At 40.1% G+C, this 22713-nt stretch overlaps 1 protein-coding gene, 1 long non-coding RNA gene and 1 pseudogene across 2 annotated transcripts; 2 read left to right on the top strand and 1 right to left on the bottom strand.

Annotated features, from left to right (window-relative positions):
* Positions 1 to 125: 125 nt before the first annotated feature.
* Positions 126 to 3293, bottom strand: LOC103632280 (calreticulin-like; annotated as a pseudogene).
* Positions 3294 to 8162: 4869 nt separating this feature from the next.
* Positions 8163 to 13290, top strand: LOC100191485 (putative RING zinc finger and ankyrin repeat containing protein). Its single transcript, NM_001136917.1, has 9 exons — positions 8163 to 8595; positions 8700 to 8814; positions 9218 to 9298; positions 9375 to 9463; positions 9559 to 9650; positions 9765 to 9846; positions 10696 to 10798; positions 11934 to 12019; positions 12260 to 13290. The coding sequence occupies exons 1-9, from the start codon at positions 8494 to 8496 to the stop codon at positions 13061 to 13063; spliced, it is 1554 nt and encodes a 517-aa protein (NP_001130389.1). The 5' UTR covers positions 8163 to 8493; the 3' UTR covers positions 13064 to 13290.
* On the top strand, positions 10805 to 11786 carry LOC109940734 (uncharacterized). The gene is made up of 2 exons (XR_002263366.2): positions 10805 to 11000; positions 11096 to 11786. It is a non-coding gene; the product is annotated as an uncharacterized lncRNA (long non-coding RNA).
* Positions 13291 to 22713: the final 9423 nt, after the last annotated feature.

Below are 22713 nucleotides of genomic sequence, written 5' to 3'. Positions count from 1 at the left end.
ACAAAACACACAAGAACCGAAGCCATGGTCTGAAGCACAAAAAGGAATGTCAAATGGCACGAAGAAATTGAGGAGTATCTTGTGGAGATATCGTGTAGCCATGGTCCATATCATGAGATGCAGCATCAGAGGAGCCCATCCTGCGCTTGCCCGACCCACCAGCTAGCAGGCTGCCACCTGCCGCTGGCGTCGTCGGCCGGCCAGGGCACGGTCGGCGACGTGCAGTCGATGACAGTGACCTCCCTCCCCCTATGCTTCTTCTTGAAGCTCAGGAACCTCTTGAACACCGGACATGAAGTAGATTTTTGCCAACAAAAAATATGCACAAGAGTGACTACCAGTGGCTAGTGTTAAAGTTCACAAATCGCTTTCCTTTTCTAATGACCAAGCTAAACTTTCTGAATGGATTCTGGAATGCTAGAGTAGTACAAAAATAAAATCTTCACACAATTACCCCCATGAGGCCTAGCGCACTCATTGACCAACGTCTCCTCATTGTGAAACAACAAATAATGCAAGACCCATGTGCAAGATGCAATTCGCAAAAACATTTAGGCACAAGGTTAGCCTTTTGCCTAGAGATAAATTTCTGGTATGCATAATAAGACATACCAGAGTGGCAACCATCTTCACTCCAAGCATAAGAACACAGTATCTGAAACCCAACATAACAAGTGACAAAACTACCCACATATAACACCATGTACCCGAAACATCCCCCACCAATTCCGTAAAACCAACAATACATGAGTAACTGATTCAGAGATGTTATGAGGAAAAACACACCTCCTTGTGCTTGCCCCATGTCTCCTCTGCAAAAGTCTTGGCCAACGCAAGATCATCAGTGATGATGGTGTTGTCAAACAAAGTGCCTCATTTAACCTGTATATAGAAAAAGGCATAATTATGATGTCTTTCTGAACAAGAAAAGAAGATATAACTATCCAACACCAACCTGCCACATCTCAATGCCAATGTATTTTAGGCTGTCAAAAGCATAAATATATGGATCATCCTTGAAATATGTGAAGCACAAGACATAGATTCAGCACTAATATTCTAATAACCAAACAATAAGAAGATACAATGTTCAATTTCAGGGAAACATACCTAGGTTGTCAATCATATGGGCCTTCCATTTACCCTGGTAGTTCGAGTTCTTGATTTTCTGGCAAGTGAAACAACATGTTGTTAGATATCAAAATATGAATTGTTGTCAGTTTTTATGTATTTAAAGGAATTGTCATACCTTTTTGTTTCCATGGTCCCTTGTATTTTGGTTGGGAATGGCACGAGCAAATGGGTAGTCCATTCACCATCTTCCTCATTGTCCCGGTCCTCAGGCTGCAATGCACATTTTAGAATTTATAAACCCATGTTATTCATCCTATGACACAGACTACATAACAAATAACCACATAAATACCTTCTTAGCATCAGGGTCAGTAATTTCCTTGGGAATACCATCATAGCCCTAAAAAGTAATGGAAAAAGCAATGAGCTGTACTGTTCAACGAATTAAGGAAACTGGTAGTGACTTGAGGAATAGCAAATGTCTCATAAAATATTATACAATAGAAGTTATTAAATTGTGGTCAGTAAGGCAATCTCTAGCAGACTTTGTATCCCACCTCATATTTCAAACTCTACCCTACAGTGCAATGCACGACCATATTCACGGTTTGGTGAGGACAACCTAAGACTTTTCACTAATAATAAGCATACACATATGTGCCTAGAAATAAAACACTACCTCTGGCTTCTTGTCCTCAGGGTCAGGAATGTACTCCTTGTCATCCCAGTCCTCAGGCTGCAATCATCGACACATAAACCTCAAATATTTACGAACAAGTGCGAACAAAGAAATTCACAATAATAAATATTAAGTATTTACCTTCTTAGTCTCTGGGTCCTTAATTTGCTTAGGGGGGAGAATATCCCAGTGCTCATAGATGATGTCAGTTTGCATCTATTCATTAGCCCTGCAGTCAATAATGGGAAATGGAACAGCTGAATCTCTACATTGAGCAGAGATGCAAATGTATAGCTTCATTGATAGTTGAATGTTACTGCTGCACATTCTAATTTTGTATGTCTTAAAATATCTAGTAGGCTATTGTTATTCAGTACACATGAGCAAAACAAATAGTGATTTTTCAGTTCATGAAAAATGAGCAGCATGAATAGGATAACTATGCATCAGGGCCCATGTTGAAATATTCCATACCTCAGATCGATGAATTGGCAAGGAGCAACGATCACAAGAAGAATTGTTGCAGTGACAGTTTTAGTTTACCTACAAATGAAAGATTTAAGTAAGTAATAAATAACTGAAAAAGAACAAAAGTATGCAATCGAGATTTTGTTAAAGAGCCCAACTAAGTTTCTCAAGATTAATGAGATGGTCATGACACTTATCTAAACCAATTTACTCAAATTGATTCTGCTCATCACCCAACTAAGAATATAATCAATGAGCCCACACCACAGTTAAGAACAGTACGAAAGAACATAGAGAAATAAGAAAAAAAAATAGACAGCTTACTAAATAGCTTCGATCTCGCTGTGCAAGATTATTGGATGATATCCAATAGCTCCCAATTAGAGACACCAGATATGCTCGTGCGTTGCAACGGGAACATATAATACCACGATAACTTAAGTACAGATATGTGTCATACTGTTATAAGAAAAGATTTTGTAACCCATTTATGATTTTAGCCATACATAAATTTTGTTATCTTAATCTAGCTATTTCACGACAACATAATACAGTGCCTATGCGTTGCGACGACATAATATTTGATGAGTGATTCTAGCAATCCATTATCATGGCATGAATATTATGCATAATATTCACATAAAAGTAAATTCAATTACAAGCATGAATAGAAAGTAACATATGAGCAATTCATGTATCTTTAATTGCCATACCACATTTTTCTGCAAGCTGGTCAGGTTAGGTTTATTTGGTCTCTACTGTAACTTAGCAACAAAAATACAATTTAGTACATGGTCACAATTAGGAACCTACCCTCTACAGCCTAAGCATTTGATACGAACTTCACATTAATCTCAATATATCACAAATTATTTGTCAGCAACCAATAACAAATGATGATGTGGTCCATGAATGACCCCATTCATATTGTGAGGTTCTTGATGTAGGTTGCAAGTATATGTACTTGGAGTCCAGTAAAACACGTAGAAATTCTAGAAAGTGTGAAAAACAGACATACCGTGAATCCATGAAACTTCTGCTTTCTATAACCAACTTCTTTCTTTTGTCCCATGCTGGCCCAAACATCTGTGTACACAACGTATGCTCCCTTAACTGCTTCTCTGGGACTGTTTTTATTTCGATCTTACCGATTCCAGCAACCCTGGCGATTTCCACTATGTTTGCATCAGGCTCAAATTCCTTGGGACAAGCACATACAAAGTGAAGCCATGAATGCACAATGTTCTTCCCATCTCCAACGTAGACAGCCTACAACGACACAAATTATTTGATAAGATAAAATGTTAGTGTACAACGTTTACATGAAAACAGACAACACATATAAAAACAGAAATAGAAACAGGTTAGTGACCACTGTAAATAAATAGAAACATGTTTGTAATATGTTCAAAGTATTAGGACCCGAGAGACCTTACCAGGAATACTTTCAATGTTTTCTACTTCTCTATTCTAGCAATGATCAACAGTTCTGACCAGATGGTAGGCGACTATAACCGAGCCCAAACCCAAATTCACAATTCCATATAATCACATGAGTATATTGACACCAGTTATTATTACCTTCTATGCATAAGCACTTTCATAAGGTACCTCATGACTTACTGCACATTTCCTTCCACATTTCTTCCCCTTCTACAATGACAGAGAACAGAACATGCACTTCAGTTCACAGAAATTTGAGATAGCTAGACTGTATTATGGTATTTCAGTTCCATGACACAGGAAGAGGACCTAGAAAACTCATCACTACACGGCACAATTGAAATACTACAGAAAATTCATCGCTACACGGTACAAACTAAAGAATAGTTTGGTCATGTCACTATGTTAATGTGTCAAGCAAACGTATTTAGAATGGCATCAACGTTCTGCATCCATACATTAGAATCCTTCGATTCTATGAATTATCAAATGTACATGAGGATGCCATTTAAGCCACTACAAAATTAGACATGTAAGTTACATTGAGATTAATCATCGAATAGTGATGTATTTTGTGATGGAAAGGCTCTCATGATGGAAATAAGTTCGGTTGAATAAAATCAAAAAATCTCACCTTGAAACCTGACCGTGAATTCACATGTAGAGTGTTGTGCTTAGATAGAGATAGTGAAAACATTTAGCTTCCTTCCTAACTGTAGCTATCGCAATAACATGATTGAACTTGTACTAATCAAGATTCATAGATTCATGGTTGAGCACCTGCAAAGAGAGGAATACACGGGTCCTGTTCTACCAATTGCCCCTAATCAGTCTGAACTATTGAATTTCACACAATAAATAAAACAATTAAAAATAGAAATAGAAAATAAATATATATTTTTCTCACATGGGCGGGATTTAAATTTTTTATTAATCGCAGCCCAGTCCAACACATACCAAATCGCAAACACTCTTATTCGATGACCCCGCGTGGTTGGGAGATCTAGGATAACCTAGCCACTGTGCCGCAGTGAGCGTGCCACCTGCGCACCTCCCCGTGCTTGCTCCCAGTGGCAGCTCCTATGCCCGCACTTGCTCTTGGCTGCGGCGGCTCACCTAAAAAATTCAATAATAATCTAGTGACAGGAATCTTAAAAAATATTATGTGGAGTTTTGAATATGGAATATCCATACATTAGAATTATATATTATGTTTCCCAGTATCTGAGTGCAGTGCAGTGTATGTGAATTTAACTAAATATACTAAACAACAAGCTAACTCTCAGAAGTTACTCACAATTGGGCCATTTGAGACATCGTGATCTTTTGCAAATTTGCATGCCTGCTTCACAACAAGAAATTCAATTCCATCAACCTGCGCAAAATACAATTTAGTTATGTTTGTAGCACGCACTAAAAGTAAAGCCAACATGAAATCCAAGCATAAGCTATCCCCTTTATAGTCAAATCCAGAGTTAACTCAATACAGGGGAACATGATGATCCGAAAATGCATATGCATTCATCATTCTTGTATAATTTCAAATAAATACAAGATGGTTTTTTTAGACAACTATATGTCATCCCCACTTAACTGTATACTTGTATACTTTGCTTTAGCCTGCTTCAGTCTACAAACAGGGAATAACTAAAAATAAATTAAGTACCTTGGTCTGCTTCAGTCTACAAATAGGCGAGGCAATGGATAATTCATCCAGTTTGAAATCACGATGCACTCCATGATCGATTGCGAAAATCGCACCCTAAATGGACAGAGTAGGGTGTTGTTAAAAAAACAGTACAACAAATAATGAGTCATTGGTATATAATAAATGTTCAGTCATTTTAGTTGCCCTAAGAGCAATAATGAAGTTAGTTAACTCTCAGAAGGCGACATTAAATCCTACTATTTATACAATAGCATATGCATACAAGCACTAACAATGGAAGTATAGAACATTAAAGTTTCCCAACAAATGCAGCCTGACATCACATCAAATACAACCTAACAAATAAAGAAAAATGAAACACAACATATTCCTAAGTTATGGCATGAGGTTTTATATAGTATTTCTATAGTAAATTAGTAATTACACAGAACGATTAGCACGTGCCATGTAGTTCTTGGTAATTAAGGTCTCATCCAAAGCACGAGAGATTATGGGTGGTTCTACTGATTGAAAGAGAAGTTAGTCTGCACCAGGACTCATCGCATGTAGACCGGCGGCAGTCGCTCGGTGGCGCCATGCGGTGGTGGAGGAGCGAGAAAGGATTCCTCCGGTTGTAGCACGGTTCAGTGCGGACCTAAGAGGCTGAGAGGGCTCGGCAGGGTTGGAGGTCCACGGGATTGTGCCTCTGTCCGGTGGTCAGCGGCCATGGAGATCGGCACCCGGCCGTTGTGGCCTGCCGGAGCTCAGCATGGAGCGCGCTGAGGAGGGGAAACAGTGGAGGTCCCATCGGCTATGCGCGCTCGAGCTAGGGGTAGGGAAACCAGCAACAACCGTCAAGGTTCTACTGGCAACCATGGCTGCGACGTTCGTGCGCTCCGATGCTAAGCAGAGCGAGGCGTGCAGGCGAGAGCAGGGAGTTTTAGGCCGTGCGCAGGAGGCGTAGGGAGCTCGACCAGTTGACCGGCTACTCTGCACCCTCCGGAAACGTGAGAGGCATGAGCGTATAGGTGGCCGGCCTGGTTCAGGCAACGACGGTCATCTCCGGGATTGGGGACGATTGTGCTACGCATGAAGATGAGGGTTGGGTGAAGGTAGCCGATGGGGGAGGAGTTGGAGGACGGCAGTGGGCTGGAGGCCGCCATTGGAGAGGTGGAGTCCGACGGTGCGGTGGGGGAGGAGGTGGAGTCCGATGGTGGGGTGGAGGAGAGGGAGGGGAGGCCGCTGGAGTTGAGCGCAGTGGAGGAAGAGCCGTCGACGGTGATTAGGTCGAATGCGAGAATGCAGTCGGCCGCACGGTGGGCTGCACGCTAGGACGATGGGCCTTAGGTCCACACAAAAATCATTGGGCCGCACGAACCGCTGCCAGGTATGCCATCTATTTTATTAGTGCCACATCGGCCATTGAGAGTGACAGAACATGGCTTATAAGCACAACTGTGTATTGTATGTTGCTCACTGAGAAAGATGGAACGGAACGTGGCTCATAAACCTGTGTATGTACTGTTTATTTTGTTGCGCGGGACTGTATGGTGCGGTCGTTGGAGGCAGAATAACCATTGGCAGAACGCGTCGGAGGCAGAACACGTCAGAGGCAGACTACTATTGCAGTATTAATAAGTAGTAGAGATATGTCCCAAGTGTTCCACTTTTCCCTTTTCCTTCCATAAGAGTTGAGGTGGGCATGAAAGCACCATTTTTCCCTTAGTCTCTTTGTATGGGTCTTCTGAAATCATGTACATTTATATTTTGTGGCAAGCGGAGAGATTGTTGTGTAATTTCCATTGTACCAAACGTCCAAACCCCTCTTACCAATAGAAGTCCCTTGGATTGTTTGTCACATTGCAGACTACTTTAATACTTGCTTTAAACTATCTGATTCTGTGCAAAATCTTTGTGTGATTCCTTAGGGCCCCTTTGGCAGGGCTTCCCGGAACTGATTTCTGTTCTGGCTTCATATTTTACTAGGTGAGTGCCCGTGCGTCATAGGCCCGAGTTTCTCTTCGATGTCATCCCGGACAGATCACATATGTCATCCTCTATCTCATAATTATATAACACATATGTGCATATATAAGTTATCGAGATATTATATGTCCCCGTTACAACGTACGGGCACTGACCTAGTATATACTTGATGGCTTGATGCTGATGGCCGAGCGTGCCACGTCACCACATCCGCTTCGGATTAAAACCTATTATTTAGATTACTATGGATTAATCTATAGAGCCAAAAATATTATAGCGATTAAAATCAACCGAACATGTTGACATCCAGCTTCTTCTACTAAAAAGCTGTAGTTTGGGGGCCCACTCATTAGGAGGCCAAAAAACTTCCAGTTTGAAATTTCAACCGATCAATTACCTAGCATCTACTGCCAAATGTAATCATCTCATTTTAATAAAGTATGCAAGTCGCACGCTCTAGTCAGAATCCTTCGAGAATTCGTGTGTAAAGTCAATAAATGTTGCAAGGCAAAGGCGCGTCCCCTGCCTCGCTTTGAGGTTTGAACAGCAAGCCAGACAGCGTCACCTGGTCCCGGCCCGCCCGCGTTCCCTTGGTGGTTGCCTTCCTGGCTTCCCAGTTCCTCCCAAATGGAATGACCAAAATCCCTTGGCTTCGCCACGAAGGAAAAAGCTCACGGCTTGTTCGCTGCGGCTTGCTGCGGCTGCAATCCGGCTGCGGCTGCGGCTTCTACAGTATTTTTCTCTCTATGGATTGCAGCTGCAGCAGTCCAAACAGCTGCAACAGTGTCGGCTTGCAGCCAACCGAACACGCCCTCAGTCTCGTCTCGCCTTCAATTTCCCATCCATTTCTCCCTTCCCTTCCTTCCCGACCCGAACCACCGCGCATTAAAATCTGCCCCCTCCTGCCACTGCCAGCGACCAATCCAATCCCTACCTGCTCGGGAACCACCCGTCGGGCTCCTCCCGCCCCCCTCGCCGCATCTGCATGCGGCGGGGATCTCCGGGCTCGCTCCGTCACCGGAGCCCCAATCACCGCCACCTCATCCAAGCCCCCGAATCCCCCGGGCGCGCAGCACAACCTTGCCGCGATCGCGCGCGGGAACCGCCGCTGATTGGGTCGTGAAAGCTCGATTTTGGGCGATTTTGATTCGGAGAACCCGCCGTCATTCGATTTTGGCGCGCGTTGCGAGCCGGGATGGGGTTGCAGCAGTCCAAAGAGGAACTGCTGTACCAGCAGGTCAACTACGGCAACGTCGACGGGATTCGCACGCTCCGGGGGCAAGGCGCTGGTCTCGAGGTCAGTCGTTCGGCCAGGATGGCAAATTTACTCTTGTTTTATGTCTCTGTGAACTGATTGGGCTACTGCGGTTGTTGCTGCGACAAATGCTTGATTGGTTGCAGTGGATTGACAAGGAAGGGAAGACGCCCCTGATGCTTGCCTGTATGCGCCCGGATCTGTTCGACGTGGCCAAGGTGCTGATCGAGTTGGGAGCTAATGTGAATGCCTACAGGCCTGGTATTCTTCTCTTGATTCTTATTACCAATCTTTTACTTTGTTAGTTTGGTCCTATTTATGAAGCTGAGTTGATTTTCGTAAAGTAAAGCAGTGCCAAACACCCCCGTAAACTTCTCATTCGAACGGGCAATTAGGGTAGATTTCAGTCAACTAAGACAAGGTTTATGTCCACATTCACTCTAACATAGGATCGAGTTTTATTTGTTCTGTCAAATCATATCACATCAATGTAATTCTGTATCGGTACACATCTTTCAAACTCTGCATTCAAATGAATGAAACCATTTGATGTGATCCATCCAAGTTGCTGACAGTGATATGTACCTTCCCTGGACTCATGCTTAATTGAAGAGGAGGCTGTGCTCGTTATTATGTTTTGATCACTACCTTTTTCCATTACCAGGGTCACACTGTGGGACAGCATTGCACCATGCTGCCAAGAAAGGACTTCAGCAGACTGTCCATTTACTACTCTCACATGGAGGTATATGATGAATAATATATGAAACACTCTATTCATCAGATCTCTATTCGATGCATATATTACTATATCCGTGCAGCTAATCCGTTCATACCAAACGATGATTGCAATACTGCCCTCGAATTGGCAAGAGAAAAGGGTCATGTGAATGTTGTTCGTGCCATAGAGGTATAGTTTTCTTTGCTATCCTATTTTTTATATTATAATACTTGTGGGAATTTATTCATATTCATTTTTTAATGTTTGTTACTCAATTAATTTAGGGACGGCTTTGTCTTTTTTGTGGATGGATGAGAGAGAACTATGCTCCTGCTTTTTTGGATGCAATTGCTCCACAGTTCATGACAAGAAAAATGTAATATTTTAATTTATGTTGGCACATCTTGAATTCTTGATACATATAGCACATAGTTGTGATAATAATTGTGCTGTGTGTGTTGAGTTCTAATCCTTACCTTCTCTTTCCCAGTTGGGCTGTTGTTTTACCCCGTGAAGTGCGAACTCCAACCAGGCCTCTTAAGTTAGAGATAGCTATATATCCTGAATTACAGGTACTGATAGGAACTTAAGGTTTGAATGAGTTCTGCTTTGTTTTTTCCAATTATTGTATAGTTACTGTTTGTAGTGATGGATATGTTCAGGCGACTCCTAAACGTTGAACTTTATGCTATTTTTGCAATTAATTACTATTTACATGGGCTACCAATGGCATTACTGACTCTCCTGCCTTTAAAATGTATTCGTTCTCTCATGTCAGGTTCTGTGGTAGCATTTACCAAATATTTTGAAACATGTGTATAATTGCTGCTAAATGCTTGTGCAGTTCTGCTTTGGAGGATCTGCACTTTAATTACCTGTACATTTACACCCCTTGTTTGTTTTGCCATTGCACGCTTGTAATTGAAGGAATTGAACTCTGGTGCCTCTGGCTTGTTGCATCTTCGTAGCAAGGGTCAGCAATACAGTTGGCATTGTTTATTTGAATATGAAAAGGGGTAAATGCTCTGTGGGGACTATTTTGATCAAGCCCATGCATGTGTCGTTTCTCCTTTTTTTCCTTTCTCGATTAAGTTGCTAACTTTTGAGTATAAGGGTTTGTTTGGTTGCACTTCAATCCACCCCAATCCACATGTATTGGGGTGGAAATTAACCAGTTTTCCACCCAATCCACCCCAATACCTGAGGATTTTAGTGGATTAGAGTGCAGCCAAACAAGGCCTTAGTGGGAAACTAGGAGGTAAACGTAAAGCACTGGTGCTTCCATTTTCTGTTATTACAGTTCACACGCCGGACCATTCCTTTGTTTTTTATAGCATTCTGCCCAGCAGTGAGCAGTAAACACTATGCTTCCTCTATACAAATTATTGTTTGTGATATTCCTTTTCTTAATGAACTTGCAGGCTTCTAAACCACGTTCTGTACTTAAACTATGGAAATGTCAAATTGAGCAACCAAAGCTTAATCAGGCTGACCCTTCCATTATCATTTTTGACAAAGGAACAAGTATGTACCATGTTTAGTTTTCAATCTACAGATTTGGCAAGTTAAATGCTTTTTTATGATATTGGCTACTTGCTGTATTGATATGGTTTACATTGTAGTGTGTACACGATGCTTACATAAATTTGCTATTTTCTTGAAAAAATGCCTTGTGTTTTTGAAGGTTCAATGTTGCCAACTTACTGCCTCGTTCAAAGGCAAATGAGTATGTGTTGTCTTATTTGGTACATTCCAACTGAGTTTGCACTAGGAGACATGGTTTGTCATGTATCTCATGACTGCATATCTCTCTGCCTGCAGAATATTAAACACCATGAGTTGTTACACCCATAACATATGCAAATGTATGCTCGATCACTCCTTTACTATTCTACAAGGGAGCGGCAGATTTATAGTTGTCCTTAAGGTCTTAGAGGCCATAGATAAAATCTAACGTAAATAGACAATTACAAGCCTATCATTGTATTTGTATGACTCATGCTGTGTCTGTTAGCTACAAGCAACCGTTAGGCTTACCAAAACAGTTTAAATTAACAAATTCTGAGCTATTGATGTTCTTTTTATTAGAATTATTTAAGGAACAAACATTGAATGTGAAAATGGTGATGAGCATCAAATTGTACTGTCTAATATAAAATAACTATTATAACTAATATATGTGCTCACTGGGGATCAATATACTTCGACCATATACCCTTTATGGTCTATACCATGGACCATAAATCATGCTGCAAGAATCTCATTCTTATATTCTTATCTATCCCCTTTATCTTTTGCCAATATTCAAATGTATAGTAATAGAAACTTGACAAAGTTATTATCAGTATTCAGTAGCAAGGTTGCAGGTAACTTGATTCATTTCCTTTGTTGTATGGATCCATTTGGTCACTGCAGTAGTTCTTCTGTATATTATTCCTGAAATATGAATAGTAGTGTGTTACTTGTCCCAATTGCTGTGCAAAGTTTTTTTTAAGCTTGTCTGGGTAACACACATTTCTTTTGATTTCTTCACAATGTCTTGTCTTGCCCATGACAATCAGTTAGTCTCATTTATGAACATACATTGATTTCTCCCAAATCCGGCCAAGAAAAATAGGTAGCCATTCCATTGCTAAATTTGACTGAAATTTCTTTGCAGAGACTAGATACAAGATCTTACCGGCCTATGAAGGTGACAAACAGCAGCTTCAATGGTTTTATAATGCATGTTGTGGCATGGCACAGGTAAACCGCCCAGATTTTTTTCTTTATCATTTTTTACTCGTGGTACATCCTTAAGGATCATCTGGACAATTCTTTCTTCTATTTTCTTAAATAAATTTGGTTAAAAGGAGACATGTCCTTGAACAATATTTGTTCGAGGTTGAGGTTGTTTCAGTGTATAAGAAGTTACTTGTTTTTTTCTTCAAAATTTTAGTTTCATACTGAAAACAGTAACAATAATAATATACCCCTCCATTTTAGGTTTTGAACACGGCTCCAGTAGCACCAGCAAATCTCCCTATGCCAAATCCAGCACCGGCAATTTCATCTGTGGCGCCTTCAGAACAATCTGCACCCAGCAAGGAGGATGTTGAATTAGCAATGGCTATCAATGCCTCCATTCAATCAGCTATTGCAGAGGGAGTATCAGTGCCCAATGTTCAACCAAATGCATCCACCCCCAACAACAATGGCTGGGCTGCCCCTCCAAGTAATTCTCACAACGGATGGGGACCACCAGCCACTCCTGCACCATCAAAGACGAGCGGTCAGTCCCAGGTCCGGGTAGACGCCCCAAGCAGCAGCACTTACAATGGATGGGATGTGCCCGGAACAAGCTCTAGTCAAAGTTCATCGAAACCCCACCAAACCCAAACCAACCCTCCAGTCTTGATTCCACAGGAAGCACTTCAGGCTCTCCCAACCCCAACCGCGCCACCATTTGCTGAAGAAACCTTCTACAACGGTCCTGTTCACTATCCATCCATAGACTCTACGCCTGTCGATGTAACCATGCCGGCTACCACTGGAGGCGGTAGTACAACAGTCATCGCAACGGCAGCACCTACAGAACAGTTAGAAAATGAAGCTGATGCAAGTGACAGCGGCAAAACTCCCTCTGGTACTTGCGTTATATGTCTGGATGCCCCTGTGGAAGGCGCCTGCATCCCGTGCGGCCACATGGCTGGTTGCATGTCCTGTTTGAAGGATATAGAATCCAAGAAGTGGGGATGCCCTATCTGCCGTGCCACGATTAACCAGGTTGTTCGCCTCTATGCTGTTTGAGGAGTTGAAACGGTGGGTTCAGAAAGTTGGCAATGGATTGGAGGGTTCTCGCAACAAATGTTGATGGGAACGTCTCTATCTCAAAATTGTGCAATTATGCTATTTTGCACTTCGTACTGCACTACAAATATGACTTCCGTGTAATGTATGTGGGCTGACGCCTTTATGTACATAGGTAGTACTATACAAGACAATTTTATAAAAATCTGGGTATTGTTGCAAGTTGCAACTCACGTAGTCACGTTCAAAGTTGCACGATTGTGGAGCTTTTCCAAGAACCTAAGATAGTGGATCGCCGGGTGCTTGTCTCATCGGTTAATGATGTGTTTAGTTTGAGGTCAAAGTGGGATGAGGCGGTGGCGATACCGTCTCTTTGATGTTTTGGGATCACGCAGTCACTAAAACTAACTCCGGGGTTTATCTCGCTCCTATATGATTCACATCCAAACATTATTGAAACTGTGGTCGTCCCCTTCCATCCCTCAATGTACTTTCAACCAAACACACCATAAGGGTATTGCAATGAATTAAGCCGTGAAATAGATGTTGCTCTCTTGTAGACAATGTAAAATTTTCACTTGAGAAATTGAATCTTATAATGCGTCCACAGAAATACTATAGAATATATACCGGCTGTCTTTAGTTTTTTTTTGGGTTAGGGGCAGTTTGTATCGGTTCATTTTAGAGAAATTGGAATCTACTTAATAAAATATACTATTTGGTTACGAAGGTGACATTTCATTATTTTCAAAGTTCAAATATAAGCATATCTTAAGTTTATAAAGTGGAGGATAGAAAATAATTTTATATATTTACATGCTATGTTTTTACTCTACAATTTTTAACATGTTATCTGTCTTACTTACTCCCCTATAGTAAAAATATAGTATATAAATATCTTCTACCATATAGTCAACCGTCAACAGTACTATATAACATAGTCAACCATCAACAATACTATATGTAAAACTATATTAGCTTAATTGATTTGTGTTCAAAATATAATAATTATAATGTAATTTAATTTAAAGGATCCAAACGAGACCTTAGAATATGAGTATTTAAGGTGATCTCCTATTTATATTGAGCCAACGGTAGGCCATTGGGCAGGCAATGATGCCTGTTGGATTAACCCGTTAATCATCATTTCACGTGGGTCATTACTTATTCCCATGGTTTTGTCCTTTAACGACGAGGAACGGTGATTCACTTAGGGCATGTACAACTCCAAATATAAAACATAGCTAAAACACAATATAATATACTAAGTGTCTAAAACTTGTGTCTTGCTATATTTATTGCACCAATCAAAGCATTTAATAAATTAAATTGCCTAATCAGCTAATCCTCTATCTCGAGCATAGAGCCAAGACATGGTGTCTTCGTCAAGATACGTGTTTTTTAAGTTTTTTTTACATTTATCCCTTTAACACACTCGAAGATACAACTCAAGGCACCCATTGTACATGCCCTTAGGGCATGTATAGTGGAGAGACACCAAAACAGTTCTCTAAGCAAAGAGACAACTAAGAGACTATTATAAAATGGAGTGTCTATAAATATAGTCTAGTAATAAATATAGAAGTAAATGCATTTGTGCAGCATTGTATTGATACAACAGACGATAAATTCGTACAGTGGGAAGTGAGACGTTTGTTACTACTTTGGTTACGAGTCAGAGACGTCTCTTCACAAAGAGACGACTCCACTTTTTTTTACAAATACCCACTTCAAACACCTCAAGAGCATCTACATTAAACATATACATGCCCTTAGAGCAAGGCTAATAGAAGAACCAATTGAATGCTTCATGCTCTTGCCACATCATCAAAAGCCAACAATAAACCAATACATATAGTAAGCTTATTTTTAGATGACTCTAAGTTAGAGAGAGAAATCATTTGGATTGGCTGGAAAAAGAAAGATCCAACCTTAACTCCCAAAGCAGGCTACAAGTAGGCTCTTTCTCCTCGTAGAATGCGTTGAAGCTAGGCACCTCATGAAGCACTCACTCTCTTCGCTCTCACGTGTTCTCACCTTGCCATCTAGGATTTTGATGACATGTAGCTATTTGAAGCCCGTCTAGTAAGCCTTATTATACTTGCTCTTAGGCCATTCACATTGATGAGTTTCAATGCAATGTTTCCAATACTGCCACATTAGATTTAAACTAGGTAACAATGTATGTAGAGTTTCATCCCCATAAAAATGTACCATCTCCCATGAAACTCTATATCTCTCCTATTAATTGCACTGTCATGTCATCAAATGTGATGATGTGTCATTGCATTTAATGAGTATGAAACTCACATTGAGAATGACCTTATATTGTTATTCATGACACTTCATTTTTGAGGAATCATGTTGTATGCATGCCTAAAGCACTCAAAAACTTAACAGAAAAAGTAGAAAAAAGAGTATATTATGTGCATGAACTATCTTCCATATGTTGTCTCGTTAAAAAAATCTTACATAAAAAATCCATTGGAAAAAACTCATCAAGGAAAAAGGAAAAACAACACGATGGTTTGATCTTCAGTATCTGGTCTTCAGGACCTACATGCAATTTTCCCTCATCTAGATATCGTGAAGATAAAAGAATTTCGGATCAATATGTTTTGTGAGATTGCTCTTCATATATCCCATATGTATTTGAACAACACAAGCAATGTTATCTTCAAAGATTACGGTGGGGGAGTTGTTAGACTATCTCCAACATCTTACCCATACTCATACTCATATTCAAACTACACTCGGCGAATAGTGCAATCTATAGTGCAGAATAGTGAAAAATAGTGTTTTTGGGTAAAATATGGGTAAATTGCTGGAGACGGTCTTAATGCTTAGGCCACATGACTTCTAGATGTGGCTACATGTCAATGTGCCTACAACTTTACCATTCAGCGTTTTTGAAATTCAGATCGCCACTGTCACCATTGATGTGGATCCCCTAGTTCCCTCTCCTATGGTCACTCAGGCTACAGAGGCTCCACCTTTGCTCTTCCTATTCGGCTTGTATCTATAATTGAGTCTACTAAGCAGTTAAGCCAACTCCCTCCAGCATTAGAGTTAGTTTCTGCTCCTCCACTGTTAGAGACAGCTCTAGCTCCTCCAGTGTCAGCGATAGTTCCAGCTTCTACAGTTCCAGTGCCTTAGACATTCGACTTTGATGATGATACTCTGCTCTCTTAGTTTGAATTTTTTGGACATACTCTGGCACCTAATACATCTACAACCCCTCCACCTAAGGACCCTTAGTTTTAGGATTTACATTTGGTGCTTTACCCAAAGGGGAAGATGGGAGCATATGAGAGTTAGGGGGTGCATAGCTAGGGGGAGCTAGCATTTAGAGAGATACACTTTATTATATTTGTCTATGTTTTATGTCTAACATCTTCACTCTTTTGCTATGTATGATATGTTTATGAACTCTCAAAGAGAAATAGGCCTAAAAACATTTCCACACTTGTTTAGGTAATTGATGACCATCACAACCCTTTAAGCTAATTCGTTTGCTAAGTTATGAATTCAGGTACTTAGAAAATTCTTCAAGAAGATCAACCCTCAAAAAGGACATATCACAGACCATCTGAGGCTCTAGTGCGGATTGTCCGGTATAGCGTAGATTATCCGAACAAGAGCTCTTTTTGAAATACCACATGCCTTCGGACCGTACAGCCTGTTCGGGTACCCCTGCCTTTTGGTGGATCTTAGCAAACCAAAAGCACTAGGTACAAGCTTTCTAACAATACAACTTGATATGAAACATCAGCCTTCTAAGCATCCAGCCATACACTGGGATGATATTGTATTATAAAATGGCCATTTAATGATTTAGGTAACATCTCACCTTGCAATGTTTCAGCATATATGCATTACCAGAAATTACCTATGTAACTCTATAATGCCCTTCATAGCTTGGGGACCATTTGCCAAACTTTGGGTCCTTGGTCCTTAATGGCAATATTGTCTTCCAAACCAGATCTCCAATCTAGAATGACTTAGCATATACCTTCTTATTGTAAGCTTTAGCAACTATAAGCTTGACTTTCTCAATCTTCTTTAGAGCCATCATCCTCTTGTCAGTCACCTCATCAATATTATTCATCATTAAATCATGATTGTCACCGATAGTAGATCATTTTTCCTAGCAAACCTGATAGCATTGAGGCTTATCTCCAGAGGCAAAATAGCTTTATTCCCATACACAAGCTCAAAAGGAGAAACATTAGTAGCATGATGCTTAGATATTCTATAAGCCCACAAAGTCTCATACAAAACTTTATGCCATCGCCTAGGATGATTAGATATTTTCTTCTTAATAAGGCTAATCAATGTTATATTACTTGACTCGGCCTGACCATAGTCCTGAGCATAATATGGAGATGCATTAAGTAACTTAATCTTATATGATTTAGTGAAGTCACGCACCTCTTTGGACATAAAAGAAGCCCCTTGATCTGTAGTAAAAGTTTGGAGAATGCAGAATTTATAAATAATATGCTCAGTTACAAATTCAATTATCTTCTTGTGTGTCATATTCTTGAAGGCAATAACTTCGATCCATTTGGTGAAATAGTCTGTAGCGACTAATACAAATTGATGCCCCTTGGACGCTGATGGATGAATATCACGCATAAAGTCTAAGCCCCAGCCTCTAAAAGGTCATGCCTTGATGATGCGATACAATTTGACGACATGAACAATCTGTAAATCACCGAATTTATGACATACTTTACATCCTTTATAGTATTTAAAACAATCAGCAATCATATTAGGCCAATAAAACCCAGCCTTTCTCAAAAGCCACATAATTTTTTGGAGCCGATAGATGAGTACCACAAATACCTTCATGTACTTCGTCCATGGATAATATATCATCATCAGGGCCCAAGCACCTAAGCATAACATTGCTAGGAGTTTGACGATAAAGTTCATCATCAATGAGAACATATTTAAAAGTTGTCTGTCGAATACTCCTATTCTATTTAACCTTAGAATCTCGCAAATAAGTGATTAGGGGTATCCTCCAATCAACCATATTGACCATATAATTAGCCAAACTAGCTAAAGCCATTACTACAATGCCTCTGTTAACATCAGATGGTCTAGTGGCTTCGCTCGGATGGTCCAGCATGTACACTACGGACGGTCTGGTTACTGTACTCAGACAATCCAAAACCTGTGACTTTGACGCACTCACAACTCTGATTATTGGTTTTTCAGGAATATGGAATTTCCCTTGAGTTATTTGATACCCTGAAGCTTCATGTGCTAAGTCATTAGCTCTGGAATTCTCAATTCTAGATATATACTGAATGTCAAATTCATCAAAAGAATGTATTATGTCCCAACACCTTTCGAGATAATCATTCAAAGTACCATCTAAGCATTGATATTCCCCTAAAATTTGTTGGACATCTAACTGAGAATCACTAAAAACTTTTGCATGCTTCACTCCCATATAGTCCAAGAGCTCTAAATGAATAAGGGAACTTCATATTCATCTTAATTATTAGTGCAATAAGTTTTCAATCGGGTAGAGAAGACAAAAGTGGCACCTCTTATTGAAACAAGCACGATGTCAATCCCTTGCCCTTCATTACAAATCAATCCATCAAAATATAGAGTCCAAGGAGTAACAATAATGTATGAGACATCTAACTCATAAGAATTATCAATCCTATGCTCTACAATGAAATTAGCTACAACCTAGTCTCTCATAGATTTCAAAGACCCAAAGGCCAAGTCATATTCTATAAGCGCATATGCCCATTTACGAATTCTACCTCTCATAACTGGGTTTTGCAACATGCATTTAATCACATTGATTTGACAAGCGAAAATACAAGAGCTAGACAATAGATAACATCTAAGCTTAGTGCATGCGTAAAACAAGCATAAATTATTTTTTCAACAAAAGTATACCTTGTTTCAACATCCACCAGCCACCGACTCAGATAAGCCATGATATGCTCCTTCCCTTTGGTCTCCTAAGTCAAATCCACTCCAATAACCTTGTCTTTGGCTGCTATATATAACCTAAAAGGAAGTCCACTCTTTGGTGCCTTAAGCACTAGAACCGAAGTTAAGTACTCCTTAATTATATCAAAAGTGTGTTGTTGTGCTACCCCCAAGTGAAATCGATACTATTCTTAAGCCGAAGGATAGGAGTGAAAGCATCAACTTTCCCGACAAGGTTAGTAATAAATCTTAGTAAATAATTTACTTTGTCGAGAAACTTTTGTATCTCAAGTTTACATGTAGAAGCACCCACATTCTGAATGGCTCTGATTTGGTCAGGATCTACTTCTATGCCTTGATCTGAGTTATGAACCCTAAGACCTCTCTAGCTGACACCCCAAAAGCATATTTGTGTGGGTTCATTTTTAAACCATGCCCTCACATCTTCTCAAATGATCATCATAAATCGACTGAATGAGAATCAAGCTCAACCAATTTGACTATTATATTGTCGATGTAGACCTCAGTGATATTCCCTAACATCTCATGTAAAATCAAATTCATAGCCCTTTGATAAGTTGTGCCCACATTCGTTAGCCCAAAAGTCATAACAACCCACTCAAATAAATCAATAAAGTCGGGACACACGAAGGCTATTTTAGACACATCTTCTTTGGCCATAAAGATTTGATTGTATTCAACATTTCCATCAAGAAAGCTAATAACTCTATTACCAAATGCATTATAAATTAAGATATTGGCTACAAGCATAGGGTATTCATCTTTAGGAGTTGCTCTATTTAAATTTCAAAAATCAATAGATACGTTGAGTTTGCAGAGTCTTTATTTTCCACTGACACAATATTCGAGACCCAGTCAACATACCTGCAAGGCCTGATAAAACTAGCTTCTAGGAGTATATTAATTTCATCCTTAATTCTTGGGCATAAATATGAACGAAATGGTCTTGATCTTTGCTTGAATGGTCAAAATTTAGGCTTAATTGGTAACCGATGTTCAACTAACTCTTGGCTTAAACCTAACATTTCTACATAACTCCAAGCAAAAAAATCAACAGAAACACGTAATAATATGACCATTTTACATAGAATCGAATTTTAGGTTTTTGTTTACAAAAGTCGGTCTTGGAGTATTACCATCTCCTATGTCAACCTTCTCTGAAGGATTGGTTGAAGTAAACCTCTGTCCTAATGTGTCCACATCCCTAAACTCTTCTATTACATATAAATCAGAGGAGAATGTTACTCTCTATTTATGATAGGACGGTCTGGCTAACGAACTCGGACAGTTTGGCAGCTCAACATGATTTATGTTTCCTCTCTACAGGACTTCGGACCATCCGTCTTTGGGGACCGACCGTCCGAAAGGGCGACCACAAATTGGAACCCTCTCTACAAGACCCTGAACTATATAGCATCAGGGCCTAGACAGTTCACAATATTAGTAGTGGTCCGATTTTCTTCTTTTGGCACATGCATTATATTTCAATTAACATTTGGCCACTTTTCCATCGACTCTAACATTACAGGGGTGAGCCCTTCTTTACAAACATTTATGAATTGACAATCAGAAAAATCTATCCCTATCAAACATTTTACAGAATCATATATCCCTAACACAAGTGCATCGGCCATAGCCATGTAAGCCGATGCATCCTCATGCACTGTTTCGACATCATGGCTGACACATTGTATTAACATCTGGTGCAAACTAGACGGTACACATTGATTAGCAAGTGTATCCAATCTCTTCCTAAAATTACACTATAATTACCTTCTACTTCAGCGATGAAGAATGTTGTGGCCATATTTTTTGTCCTGATGGTCGATTCAACAAACATAAAATCTTTGGCCTCAATCAGACTGTAGCTCCCAACACCGTTGAGGGTCATGTTCGTCCTTATCAACTTATTTTCTAATTTGCATAGCTTTTGGTATAAATAATATGGCATAAGATTGACGATCGTGCCACAATCTATGAACATCCTTGAAATCCATATCCCATCAATATGGCTACACTCCAAGAGCGGCTTTAAATGATTAACCGATTACTTTAGTTTGGTGAAGAACGCTTCCTTAGGAACAAAATCAATCTGAGCCATACATTTTCATCATTACCAATTGTATCATAATCGACAAAAAAGTAATAACATTAATTTCCATACTTGTGCATTAGAGCGATGCCTCGTAGTCCACCATATCTTCCTCAGGTACTCTGTCATAAGTGATATTTTCCTTAAGGGCCTTGGAGTGTTCCATGGTGGTCGTCGTGTCCTTATTATCCTCTTGTGAAGCCATGTCGTTGTCCTTAGAACTATCGGACGATCTAGCCCTAAGCATCAGACTGTTCGCACTACCCCGGACGGTCTAGCTTCAGGCATCAGATGATTCGGTCACCTAATTCCCGTCTCTATGGTTACTTTGCATGCTAGAGGCCTTAATTTTTCATAGCTTCTGAGGGTAAATAGGATGTGTTTCATTGAACACTTGCTCAACTTCCTTTTCCCTTTTCTTTTTTGGTCTCAAGCGCTAAAGTTTGCACTTTCAAGAATGTGTCAAACCCAAAGGGCACCATCTAGGCATTGAATACTTTGAATTAGGTGTCTTTTTTATTCTGGCGATCGCAGCGACATCCACATGTAATTGTGTTTTGGCCGATGTCCCAGAAATCATTGGTCATTCATTTCTTTCTTTATCGACTATGACATCTGTTGTGCCTATTTTGATGGTGTCACCGGCTGTACTTATATGTAACTTTTTAGAACTTGTTGAAGCCGGTGACTCAGGTGTCATAGATGCAGGGGTTTCCCCTTATGCCCCCTTGCCTGAACTATCGGCCTTTGGGGCCGAATGTTATAGCATGCCTGCTGATCTTGTGCGGGAGGATTAGATTGTGGAATCTCCAATCGGTCCTGTACTAGTAGAGCTAGCCTCTCAAATACTAAAGCTTGTGGTGCCCCAAGCTAGGTGATGTGGTATTTTATATGAATATTGTGAGTGTGGCGTCACTCCTCCCCACATGGGTAGATAAGGAGGCAGGTAGGCAAGTGGATATGTAGATGGGCACATGTGTGAATATGTTGGTGGTATATATGTGTATTGCAGATATGCAGGTGTTGGGGGTCTTTTTCTCCGCCAAAGGTGCTCAAAGCAAAAACACATTCGGCAAAGTGATACTGAAAGTCCTCCCCCTTCTGCCGATGGTTCTCAAGACAAAGACCTCACCTAGAAGCAACGACGGCAAGTACCGAAGCTACCATCAGCTTCGGTTTAAATCGAGCAGAGGATGAAAAGACTAGATAGATCATAGTAATTTAAGTTAGGCCTATAAACAGATGTTGAGGGTCATGAATGTAATTTTACCCGAGCTGCGCCCCGTGCCTATAAATAGATGAACAGTAGCACCGTATTATTCAGATTGGATTTTAATCTCTCTCTCGCGTCAACGCCTTCGAACAAGTCGAAGGTATCAATGTAATTTGAATTCTGTTCATATTCTTATTAATAATATCGACATGAATGAATAAATGATTTATATTCATAACATTTATATTTATATTCATGTATTTTAATTTATTCATAAATATGATGAAGGTACTCCCTTCATGACCTTCGTCCGATGTTCATTGATTCCGAAAGAAAGCAATGCTTCAGAGGACGAAGGTC

The sequence above is a fragment of the Zea mays genome, chromosome 7 (assembly GCF_902167145.1).
Source record: "Zea mays cultivar B73 chromosome 7, Zm-B73-REFERENCE-NAM-5.0, whole genome shotgun sequence".
NCBI lineage: Eukaryota > Viridiplantae > Streptophyta > Magnoliopsida > Poales > Poaceae > Zea > Zea mays.
Note: the sequence above shows the minus strand (reverse complement) of the source record. Positions and strands in the feature narration are given on the sequence as shown.